Source organism: Lissotriton helveticus, chromosome 9 (genome assembly GCF_964261635.1).
Source record: "Lissotriton helveticus chromosome 9, aLisHel1.1, whole genome shotgun sequence".
Classification (NCBI taxonomy): Eukaryota; Metazoa; Chordata; class Amphibia; order Caudata; family Salamandridae; genus Lissotriton; species Lissotriton helveticus.
The window spans coordinates 923632364-923645458 of record NC_136070.1 but is presented as its reverse complement, the minus strand read 5'-3'; the positions used below and the strand labels follow the sequence as shown (position 1 = coordinate 923645458).

General features: G+C 43.5%; 1 protein-coding gene across 4 annotated transcripts in view; it reads left to right on the top strand.

Annotated features, from left to right (window-relative positions):
• The window catches only part of LOC144782007 (transmembrane protein 87A-like), a 416501-nt gene that overhangs the window by 149754 nt on the left and 253652 nt on the right, over positions 1-13095 (top strand). For all 4 annotated transcript variants that reach the window (XM_078661114.1, XM_078661113.1, XM_078661112.1 and 1 more), the window contains exons 6-7: positions 395-499; positions 5995-6096. In XM_078661114.1, the coding sequence (XP_078517240.1) occupies positions 395-499; positions 5995-6096 (207 nt within the window). The remainder of the gene's footprint in view (positions 1-394; positions 500-5994; positions 6097-13095) is intronic.

The following is a 13095-nucleotide window of genomic DNA, read 5'->3' as shown; positions in this document are numbered from 1 at the left end:
TATTGAAAGTTTAGAAGAGAAACCCACAAAAGAGCTAAGGTAATGACATGTCTAATGAAAGGAGAAAAAAGTATTCCAAAAGGAACAAGGAAAAAGGAAATTCAGAAGGAGGGAAAGGGTAAAGACTGATCCGTTCACTTCCTCTTTTTTCCGCACAATGAGGCATAGTAATCTTATTAACAGGTGGTGTTGACTGTAAATCAGGTTATTTGTTGCTCAATATTCCAGATTGCGTTGCGGTCTAGTGATGTCATAATATTAATTCCATCTTTCTAGTCTCCAGCTTTGAAATTAGGCAAAAATTGATGAGAGAAATAACTGAAAATGGCACGGAGGCTGCGTGCCAGGGAAATCTGATATTCCTCAACTAACATTATATTTTAATGACTTCCAGAATCCTGAAGGAGAAACAGACCCCATCCCTGCTGAAGACGACTCTAAAAAGAAGCCCAGTAGTCAGGAAAATAATAAGCCAGCCAAGGAAAACCCTGGATCACAGGTTTGTTGTGTTTGAGCTTGGTTGGTTGAGGTTGTGTAGGTATCTAAATGTTAGTGTTTACGTTTTTGCATCTGATATGATTTTGCTGAACTATGAAATCCAAAATGGGCTATAGGGACAAATGTGCTGCAATGTAGGACTTCAGTAATAGGATTATTTTTAACCAACTTTGGTTTTATATATGGTTATATTCCTCTAAGTTGCTCTTTTCATTGTGGTATCCCCCAGTTCACGTGGTAGCATCATAAATTTGAACGCCTGTCGAGCTTTCCTTTGTCCCCATAAAAACCTATTGCTTATAGATTGCACTCTCTGCAGTTGTATTCCAGTTAACTCTAGAGGTACCACCCTAAAGTAGTACATCATTGTGGGAAAGATACTCATCTTGAGCACATTGCACCTCCCCACCAGCGAGAGATGCAAGCACTCCAACCGATCAAACTGCTGTTGAATCCCAGAAACTATGCCTCCCCAATTGACCTCAAATAAATCCTGCAAAGACATCCTGATTTTGATACTCCGATACCTGGCTTCGTCTGTTACCTGAGCATCTTCCGGGCATGCCATTTTGGTACATACAATCTGTGTTTTTGTAAGATTCAGTTTATAGCCTGAAACGTCCCCAAATCTATAGGCCAGACTTTCTATCTCTACGGCTGCTTGCGCTGGGTCTGAAGTTGCCACCGCAATGTCATCTGCATAAGCTAAAACCTGTACCTGATACTGCCCGCATATCATAGAGGTAATCCGATCACTCTGTTACAACATTACCAGGGTTGATGTATATAACAAATAGCAAGGGGAGCAGGGACAGCCCTGTCTTATCCCCCTACTGATATACACCGGTTCTGATTCTCTACCCATTACACAAACCCTAGCTTGGGGTGATTTATTCATAATTTGTATGGCTCTAATATAGCGCTGCCCAAACCCTATCTTCCGCATAATAGCCCATAAAATCGACCAGGAGACACAGTCAAATGCTTTTTCCGCGTCGAGAAAAATCAGACCTAACCTGCTGTGATGTGTATTAGCATAATCTATCAAGGTAATCACTCTATTTATATGATTGACCATGGCCCTGCTGGGTATAAATCCATACAGATAGATAGATAGATAGATAGATACCAAGGGCGTGATTACTCGTGTCAGCTTTGTTGCAAATATTTTCACATATACTTTGCCATCTGCGTTTAACAGAGAGATTGGTCTATATGACCCTGGCAGATTTAAGGCTTATTTTCTTTTTAAAGACCACTATATTGGTCTCGTGCCATGAGGGTAGCGGATTCCCAGATTGTGCTTCTTGAAATGTAGCCAACATATCGGTCTTAAGTGCTTGAAAGAACATTCGATAAAACTCAAGTGGCAACTTATCAGGTCCTGCCGCTTTACCACTAACCAATGACCCTATTGCCTCCTCAAGCTCCTGCAGGGTTATCGACGCATTCAATGGCCCCTGCTCTTCTTGTCTTAACCCAGCTAAATCCAATTGTTGACAACATCTCTCTATGTCTTGCTCATTGCAATCACTCTGTGTATACAATTCTTTATAGAAACCATAAAATACCCCCAAGATGCCGTCCATAGTTTCAATCATATTAGCGGCTGAATCCAACAGTGCCTTCATTTTCTGCGAAGACTGTTTTACTCTTAACCTCTGTGCCAAGCATCACCCTCTGGCTTCACCATATTTATACCTATCCTGTTAATACAGCTTATACTGACAAGCAATTTCCTTACACCATACCCCATTGATTTTAGGTTTACAACACGCACTCTTAGTTTGTATTTCCTTGACTTCTTGTCCCAGCCTTATCATCTGTGTAAGTTCCTGCTCCACATTCCTTAGATCCCCCCCCAAGAGTCCCTGTATCAAAATCTGTTGTTGCTTCTTCTTAGCCAATCCATAACTAAGCGTTTCTCCACGCACTTCCGCTTTGAGAGCGTCCCATACAATAGCACAAGAGGTGGATCCCCTATTAACCTCAAGAAATTGATAACCCCAAGTTTGCATATGGTCAATGAATACACTGTCCAATAAAAGCTTCCTATTAAAAGTAAATGCCCTACCCACCTTCATTTGATGAAAACTATAGACATCCAATAACAATGGGCCATGATCTGCTATTATCCTAGTCCAAACCTGCATTTTTGCCCCTACAATAAATAGCCTAGACATGAAAACATAATCCAGCCGCACTAGTTTATGATGAGGATATGACTAAAAGGTAAACCCTGGGTCTGGATGATTTAGAGTTGTCCACACATCCACCAATACATGATCCCTTAAGAGCTGCCGTAATGCTTTAAAAACCTTGGGTTTCTGACCCATATATTTATCTATATTAACATCCAACATGTGCCAACTCTACATTTAAAGCCCCTAAGATTGCTGCTTCATCAAAATTCGATCCATATACCCTACAGATTGCCACCTTAGTGCCCCCTAGTATGCACTCAGCAATAGCCCATCTTCCAAAATTGTCAACCATTTTCCTTCCAGTCCCACAAATTCTGTTTGTGCCAAAATAGCCATACCCCTGCTTGTGATAGACTGCTGGGTTACCTTTAGGAGTGTAAATCCTAACTCTTTTAATACAATACGTGTATTCCAGGGTATGTGTGTCTCCTGAATACACAGGATATCAGGTTTCATTAAACGTAAATCAGCTGTTACCGTTACCTCTTACTAATATTATTCAAGCCACAAACATTAAATGAACATATATGTTTCCCACTTTATCATGTTGCCCAGTGTGTCTTGCCAATCCAAAATACCCCCTGCATATCTTTACTGCACAGAGCTCTATGATGCACATATTTACCAAATTGACTTTGCTATGGATTGATTTTTGAATGCCCCCCTCCTGCCCATCCCCACCCCTGCCCGAAGAACCCACCCCAGCAACCCCCACCCTAGCCCAAGCCACCACCAAAAAAGCCCCAGTTACCCCCCTCCCCAGCTAACTCCCAGCCCCATCCTCCACCATTTCCTCGATACACAGGCAATTCGGCTAATAGCCATTGTGATGAAGAATAACTTTACTACCCGATGAACCCCCTCCTTCTCAGTCATTCTTATCTTTGTTTCTCAAAGAAAGCAGCCTAAACCAAAAATTAAATCATCATCAGAAGACATTAAAAATATTGCCATATCTTTTAACAGAAACCCTCATGACATTGTTCTTATAGCTCCATATCAATTCAATCAAATGTCTAAAACTATTGCTATTGCACTAGCCCTGCTTAGATAGATGGATGGTATTCCTTCGCTTGTACCTCAGATATAAAAAATCGTGCTTGCCCCTTGTAGATTATTTTCAATGTGGCAGGATTTAACCAAAAGGCTTGTGCCCACCTTGCCCGGGAAAGGCGATATTAATTGGCGCAATTGCCATCTTTACTCCACCGTATGATGGCAAAAATCAGTCCGGACAAAGAAATTTAACACCCTTCCCTGCCCTCTTTTTATCAGGTCGTGCAAAGTCATATACAGACAGGCATGCTAGGAAATTGTTCAAACAAATCAGAATCGCCCGTGGCCTGAGATCAGATTGTCCCCCTTGGCAGTAGGTTGTTTGAATGGGAACCTATGTGCCCTTTGAACTTCACTAGCCCAGTTCCTCATCGAAAGTTCAGGAAAAGCCTCTGTAAAGAGCTCAACCACAAATTTAAGAGCGTCCTGTCCCTATGCCTAATATCCTCAAATTATTCCTCCGTAGTCGATCCTCCAAATCTACTAACTTGAGTTGCGTATCATCTTTATAGTAACACATAGCTTCCGTCGTCGCCTTTTGAGCCACCATTTCATCCTCTAACTTGGATATTCGTGCTTCAGCTTCGTTCATTCTGTCTGTAAATTCATTACACACCTTGGCAATCCTCCTCACTGTATTCTGTAATTCCGACACGCAGTGTGTGTTTTTAAGTTCTCTGTCCGGGTCTCGACTCTATGGTCAAGAATACTTTGATAAATTGATTCCAGTGATACTTCTTCGTCCTGTTTTTCTACTCTCTCTCCCATTGCGTGACCAATAATTTTAACCCCTTCAGCTGTCATCTCTGATGAGGAAGAGTAGTCGCACAACAAGCTATTGCGAACTGTCGGCTCGTGAGGGTTTTCATACTCCAGGTTTATACCGTTTTGGTCACTTCCGGGACTCATTATTGAACCTTCCTGGGAGCAAAATGTATGACTTAAATTGTCATCCGATGTGTCCGAAGGATTTGACATAGAGAAGAACTTCTCCCCTGAATCACTCTCTCTACAGATACCCCTACTAGTTGCTCCAGGTACAGCTTTCTCCAAACATTCATCAGCCAAGAGCTAGACTCTCCATAATTTTTAGGTTCGTGCTACTCTCTTTTAGGCTTATTGCCGTCGTATTTTTATCTGTCACAGCACCTGATTCTCCAACCTCTGCTCCATTCTCTTAACCATTTCTGAACGAGCCTACTTTGCTTTTTATGACATGCTGTTATGACACCAGCTTTTCATAGACCTCACTGCTCACTTCAGGGTCGGCCAAGTTTCCAGGTGCCCCCTCCGCCATCTTTTTCCCTGCATCTACTTTAACAATATGTGGGGTTGAGAGTTTTTTTTTTTTGTCCTGCCAAACATTTTTGAGGTACTTTTTTAATGTCCTCCCCTTGCTCACCTTCTTGGGAAGGATCCAGAGTTCCTACAGCTCCAGCGCTACACTGACATTGCGCCCGGCAGCAGCAGCTCTGTTTCCCGCAGCCGCGTCCCCCGTAATTCTGGTTTTCCTTCCCCTAGCCGACTTGGGAGGCATTCTGGCATCCATGGCTGATGGGACACGCCACCATTGAGTTCACAGCTACTGCAACACGCCTCCTCCATGCTGCACTGATGTTTCTCACCCACCGCCACAGGTGAAAGTGCTTTGCCGAAAGGCTTTCGATCAGCGTCCCAATACAATGTAAGCAATTTTTGGCTGCTTTCTTGCATTCCAAGAGTTTGTTTTGATCCATTTTTATTCCAAGCCGTTTTCTGCCTTTAGTTTTCCCCGTAGCTTTCCAGTTTTCTCATCCCGCTGTCCACGCCAAGAGAATGAGGGAGAGAGAAGCCGTGAGCTGGTTACTCACTCGTCCAACCAGCGGACGCCATTTTGCTCCGGAACCTCAAAGTATACACGTTCTATTGAAAATTTAGAAGAGAAACCCTCAAAAGAGATGGGTAAGAACATATCTATGAAAGGCTAAAAGAGAAACCTAAAAAGAACAAGGGAAAAGGGAATTCAGAAGAAGAGAAAGGGTAAAGACTGATCCATATACTTCCCCTGTTTCCTTCACAGTGAGGAGTAGTAATCTGATTAACAAATGGTTTTGGTTCGATCACACATTCTTTGTTGCTCAGTATTCCTGATTGTGTCATGTGATGATTATCTCTCATTATTCTTTCTACGTTTCTAGTTGGCATGACAGTGAAAACTGCTGTTCCTCAACTAACATAACATTTTAATGACTTCCAGATTCCTGAAGTAGCAGAAAAGCCCAAAGCTGGTGCAGATGACCCTAAAAAGAAGGCCAGCAGTCCAGCTGATAAGTCCGCTAAGGACAACCCAGGATCACAGGTTTGTTGTGGTTGGGTCTGGTTGGTTGTGGCGGTGTAGGTATCCAAACATTAGTGTTCAAATGTTTCCATCGGGTATGGTTCGCCGAGCTATGAAATCTCAAATGGCATACAGAGGGCAAATGTGCTGCAGTGTTAGGTTGTAAGAGATAGGATGATTTTGAACCATCTTTGTTGTATTCCACTCTTTTGCACTTTAAATTGAGGTATGTTAGTGGTAATAGCATATTTACAACGAGCGTTAGGAAAGCCAATAGGTCTGGAGTTGGCCGTCAGCCTTTTGGCAATTCTTGCTTTGTTTTTTCATGGTTTTCATAAAATGTTATTGTTCAAGAAGCAGCCAGGCCTTCATCAAGCCAAAGAAAAGAAACTTTGGTTGCAGCCTAATCTTTTCTTTTTTTGGTTGCAAAACAGCAGACATTACTATAGAACTCCTTGCCACTGAAAGGAACTACTTTGTGTGTGGATGTGTTCCTTGTGTGTGGCAGCTTGCAATAAGTCATAGTAAAGTGAGCCAGTGACTGTAGTGTGCTGACACATAGCCCTCTGTTGCATGCTGGAGTGGTTGGAAGAAAAATGTGAATGACATAATCACAGACTAACAGGTGACACCTGGCTGAAAACTCCTACATGCAAGTATATTATACATATAATATTTAGTTTAATAAAAGGTCTTGACTAACGGAGACTTAAAAAATCAGTTGGGATGGTAGTGGGTGCCAGCCTCTTTCCTTTCAGAAACAAGGAAAGAAATTAAGAAAAAAAAGAAGAATGGAAGAGAAAAGAAGGAAGGAAGGAAGAAAAGAAGGAAAGGAAGGAAGGGCAGAACAAAGGACCAAAAGAGAAAGAAGAACAAATAAAAAGGAGAATGGAAAGAGTAAAGAAGGAAGGACAGAAAGCAAAATAGAAGGAAGGAACCAAGAAAAGAAAGCAAGAATGAAGGAACTAAGAAAAAAAGCAAGAATGAAGGAAAGACAGAAGAAAATAAGTAAAACGAAGGCAGGGAAGAAGGAAGTAGAGATGGAACATAAGGAAGTAAGTATCGACAGAAGAAAAGCAAGAATGAAGGAAAGAAAGGAGGAAATAAGGAAGGGATAAAAAAAGAAAAGAAAGCAACATGAAGGGATGCATGGATATGTTATGATTTTATATAATATGTTATGTGGAAATGTATGGGATGGGGTAGCTCATGTTGGAGCATCAATTAATAGTAGCATGGAGGTATTGGTTGTCAGTCATGCTTTGTTTAAGGGTGCAGTTTTTCCACTAGTTATGTTGAGATTTATTTGTGAGGTAAATACAAATTTGAAATTGAAAGGAGACCCCAATGCATTAGGCTTACCTTAGAGGCATGGCATGAGGGTGAAAATATGGAGCAGCTAGTAAGTAGTAGTAAAACAAAGTTTATTTAGACAATAGTCTATAAACCATACACAAGACCATGGATCCACTTTAGCAATAGAAATTTTACATCATAATTCATTTTAACATTCTATATACATTTAAAACCATAAAAACACTAAATTGACATTCTCCGTATTTTAAAATCTTAATGTCTTAAAATTTCCCAACTTCCTTGGATGCCTCCGTTACAGCTTCTCTTGTTGCTTTCAAAAATGTCCCCAACGCAATTGTGATATCTAAAAACGACATTTCTGTAAGGAGAGCAACCGCCTCCGATCGGGAGTTCACCTTGTATTTTAAAAATATTGGACGTAAAAACATTTTTCGCACTGTTAAAATCAATGTACAGTCCAATAGTATATGTAAAATGTCATTCTTTACACCTAGGCCACATTTACAAATACCATCAGGTTGGATCAGGGCTACTTTTAATTTACTATCGATCATCCATGGGTTTAAGCCTACCCGAACCTTCATAATTTCGTACCTTAACCATTTACTGGGTAGTACATCCAAGTATGGAAACCGGACCTCCTTTTCCCATTCATTCCTTACCTGGTTCACTGATTTTTTTAGCTTCAGGTACTCCAGGTCTTGTGATCTGGAATGTACGTGCCCTCGGTCCCTAAGCATTTTCTTAGTAAAAACTAAATCCAATGATGGTTGTTCGAGGGTCAACTTTAATTGCGCAGTTACTAGCTGAAGGGTTTTCCTCACTTCCCGTGCCCAATATAAGCTACTTGCTTGTTTTTCCTCTCTGCACCAAATTGACACCTTCTGTTCATCACCGGGCATCTGGCGGTTCCAAAATCCTAGCAATGACATTTGTGTCTTTACCTCCCATGCTGTCAAGCCTACCTCCAATCTAATTGCTTGCAACATGGAACCGTTAGGTAGGGACAACAACATTTTAATTATCTTTCCTTCCTCCCGATCCCACCCCCTTTTACCACTCAGATAGAGCACTTCAGCGCCATAGAGAACTTGTGGGGGTATGCTAGTAAAGAGGGAGTTCCTGGTGGGGAATTGGATTCTGGCTGATTAACTGCAAGGCTGGTACCATTGGGTGGGATAGATCCACTTTATGTTGACACTCTAAGCAGGTGAATTGATTGTTCAGTCTCACTTTATATTGGATTAGTGAGTAGAGACTTTATCAGAAGCTCAGAGAAACAAACATACATTCTGAAGAAGGGATCAGATTACAATTCTTATGGCAGCTGCACATAAATATATAGGTTTTTAGGTAGCTGACAATCCATTTGATGAACAAACAGACTGCTACACATAAACGCAAACGTAACTTCAAGTGTTTGAATCATTTGACTTTACTTTTTAACTAATTTAGAACCCAGAGTGCAGCATTTGATTTAGTTGGAGATGTTTTGAGGGGGATGCTCAGTGAGTGCTCTTTTGACTTGCTTGGGTTTCCCTTACATTGAAGAGACCTCTGTCCATTAATCAGTTTGTGGACGGGCTTCAAATTTCTATTTTATCCTTAGCTTTTGGCATGCCACTGAATATTTATGAAGATGTATCCTCTGTTATGGCGGCTTCTCAACCACCCAATCACACACGTTTGTCTTTTTGAATTTTAGAAATCCAATGTGGAAGCCTTTTTTAAATTAATCTTTTTTTTGTGAACTATAAATTCATTAAATGGGTATTATATTAAAATGTGGATAAGTATGCAGAATTTTAAATTCATGGTGAAATAATTTTGAAATGCAGGAGTCCATATTTTGTGCATGATCTACTGGAATATGTTTCTAATATTATTAGGATATAGCTGAGTACAAACCCCAGTTTGTTAAAACATTGAAACCCAAGTAATCAACACCGAACGGGGCTACTTTTTGCCTCCTGCGTGGCTACACGCATGCGCTATCACCAGGCACTATTTCCAGTCTAGTGCGCATGCGCACGGTACACTGATCCTTCGCGCATGCGCTCGCTGCACATGACTCAGCGCCTCTAGCGCGACCGCACCTCTTTCATTTCCATTACCACTGCAGGTGTTGCTTATCATACGGGCTACTTAAACCCGAACTGGGCATTCTTTCACTTACCCGGGACACCGCAGCAGGACAACAGGTCTATGGAGCACGAAGACCGACAATTTCGTGAGTAAACACGCTGCTCTACCGCTACGAACTAGGTAAGCTGCCGCTCTTTCTCTCCCTACAGGTTTGGCGCTAATTTCTGCCTTTCAACTATGTCTAGGGTCTTTTCTCCCTGCCAGGTGACCCAAGGAGGCTTTAACAGCAAACAGCAAGTGTGAGGATAATGCATTTTACTTACCTGTACCTCACCATGCACTTACCCCGCTGTTTAGCCCACCACCCACACCCCGGTTTTACGCTAAAACCACACCAGCCATGCAACCCGCATGGCCACATTTTCTGCCGCTTTAGGTCGTTTTCACACACCTTAGTACTGTTGTGTTTTTGGAATTTGATCCTAATTGACTCTAATTTGTACGTCTGTCTGTGTCCTTTATGTTATGTGTACAGTAAAGTAGAGGGAATCCCCCTCTTACACATAACGCACCTTAGCGAGTGCGACACTTTTAATCATACCATAATTCATTTAAAATTATTTATTTACTATCACCTACACATACTCATTGGTCCTGAGGAAAGCCAGTTTTAATTAAAAGGCCTGGCTGAAACATGTAGACCTCACAGGACGAAGGAGGACATAATTTACTCCAACGCGTCCGTTTGCCTTTTTAGTTGCTAACAGGGGCCCAGTAATTAAAGTCTATCCATATACCCTCGGGTACTGGGACCCACTGTATAGCTTTTAATTGTCACTTCCTTTCACCTACACTGCACACTCAGCGAGTATACCAGCTCCTCAGTAATCTGGAGTCGCAGCACACCCGGGACACATTCGGTGTCACTGTTGTGGGCCCGATGATGAAGCTTGCCACCAACTTGGTTGGTGGGTGAGGGCTTCATGACCAAACCAAATGGTTTGCCAACATGCGTACCCATTGAGTCCTATCACACAACTTAGCTAGTCCTTCTTGATAAATCATAGCTGAGTACTGCCATTAATTTCAAACTGATTTTACAGAAGTATAAGAGATATCTGGATGCTTCAAATGTTACATGAACTTGCGGTCTGCTGTCAAGTTAGTATAGCTACATTTATAGTTGTTATTCAACGGATGAAAAAATAAGCAACAGCCAAAAAGTCTAAAAGAAGAGGATGGAGAAGGGAGTAAGGCATGTGCAGAAATAAAATTATTGCAGTGGTTTGTAAGACGCCAACACAAAATGGAAAATAAAGGGGGGTGATTAAATGGGTTGTATGTTGGGTATTCTGGTTTGGGGTACAAGTGGCCAATGATTAGCGGGAAGTTGGAATTTGAGGAAAAAAACTTGGATAGCTTGCAGTCCAGTATGGTCTAACCAGTTCTTAAAAACCCAATTTGATGTAGTTTTGATATAACTGGTAAACAACCTTTACAACGCAACTTTTACATCGCAGAGCCTTTACAACGCAACCATTACAACGCATTGCTCTGGGGGGCGCTCTAGGATAGGGAATAGGTTAATTTACTATCCAATAACCTTCCCTAGTGTCCACGGGGACTGGAGTTGGAATAGTAAATCAAACTATTCACTATCCAGCACCCCAAAGCACTATGCGTTGTAATGGACTGCGTTGTAATACTTGCGTTGTAAAGGCATGCGATGTAAAAGCATGCGTTGTAATGTCATACATCCGATATAACCAAGTGTCTAAAAACCGGATTTGATTACCCACAAGTTTCGAGTTCAGAACTCAATAGAATGTAATCACTTTACCTGTACAACAATTGAAATGGTTGTGCAAGACTTGATCGGACCATACATGTAAGTTACTGATAGTTGCGCAGGTATTCTGCAGATGACTGAATCAGAGGTAATTCTCCTATTTTAATCAAGAAATGGTGAAACACAGGATCTGCTCCAAAATGTAGCTGAAAATAAGCTAGAGAAACAAGGTCATCACACTTTAATTTGATCAGTAGAGGAGATGAGGGATGATCTGGAAATTGCTGGCAAGTCAACGTGGAAAACAAACCCAGCATTAGCAAATCGAATATGTCCTGTTTGCATATGTTCAGTGTAGTACGTTTGACTTATAAAAAGCTTGCTTTAATGATCAGAGACGCCGTTTACTTGGACAACTTTCTCCTACAACTTTTGCAAGTATCCCACATGCTAGGGGGTGTGGCTACGGCGTGTTAAGGAATGGCTGCCTGGTGAGGGAGCTCCGTAGACCAGGCTCAAATATCCAATAAATACAACGATTAAGAGTGCCTGCACCAGTAAAAACTTGAAATAAAGACTGTTGAACGCATCGGGCATACTCAGCGGCATTCTCGTCTCCCTTTGGTCAGCGGGAACCTGACAAGCTGAGCGGTGACGCAGTAGCGATGCCCGTGAGGAAATGGTGACCTTGCTGTGTACTGAGTTAAAGTGTTGAGCCTTGAAGAGCCATGCGGGCGGAGTAGCACGTCCTAGTGGCATGGAGTGCGGCTCCTGTAAATATCAGTCCGGACCGCGATTGCTGCTGCTGACTTGAACTGTGACCCTGCCAACGGATTCGGAGGACGCCGGGAGCTGAGGTGCTGGGAGCCGAGGGAGCGCATCGGCGGATTGACGTGATCTGCATTGTGGAGCGGCTGTGCTTTGAGGCCTGCAGGGATATCCTGCTACCGGCTGGTGAGGTGCCCACCCCGGAGGCCTGAGGCGGTGAGGCGAGTGAGGCGGGGGCCGCTTGCTGTGTTGGGTCTGGGCGGGGCCGCACGGCGGGGCCTGGGCAACTTCAGGCTCCTGCCCTTGTGGGGCCTGGACCTGGTGGCGCGGAATGGCTGGGCCTGGTGGGGTACTGGGGCCGCGTCTGCTCCCCCACCAGAGGGATACACAGCCTGATCACTCTGCGAAAGGCGTGGGGGCGCAGACGGGTAGACCTTGGGGATGACTGGCCTGCTTTGGCGAGCCGGAGTTGCCTGAGGCCCTGCTGATGCCACCGCCCTGGGCCGGGGTTGGTGCTGTGCCCTGCAAGCTGGGTCTTTTGGGGGTTGCTAGGCTGGTGCGCTGCAGGCCCTACACCCTGGTCTATCGATCGATTGAGGGCTGAAACGTTGGCTGCAGAATGCCCCCGTGACACGAGTGCTGTAGCGAACCGCTAGACCATATTGGATTCTGCGATGCGCTGTGGGCAGGAGAGCGTTGGGACCTGCGGTGGAGGCGACACGGTGTTGCCCTGTGGCACTGCTCCTGGGCTGAATTGGCGCTGAGGCGCGCTGGAAGCGTGGGAATACCTTTGAACTGTATGGTCTGCGGTGCGGGAGCTGACACGTAGATCACCGGCTCATATATCACCGGCACATTGTACAGACACTGAGGCTATGCGTTTGGGGGTCTGGTTGCATCAACTGCGGCGCACAAGAGCAAAATCTTCCTTAAGACAGCCCGTAAGCCGATCGCACTCCTGGGACTGAGAGCAGGGCTCCACGCTCTTGCGGATTGGGAGCGGAGGCAACAGCGTGCGGCTGGTGTTTGCGCTGTTACTAGAAAGCTCTGACACCATGGGA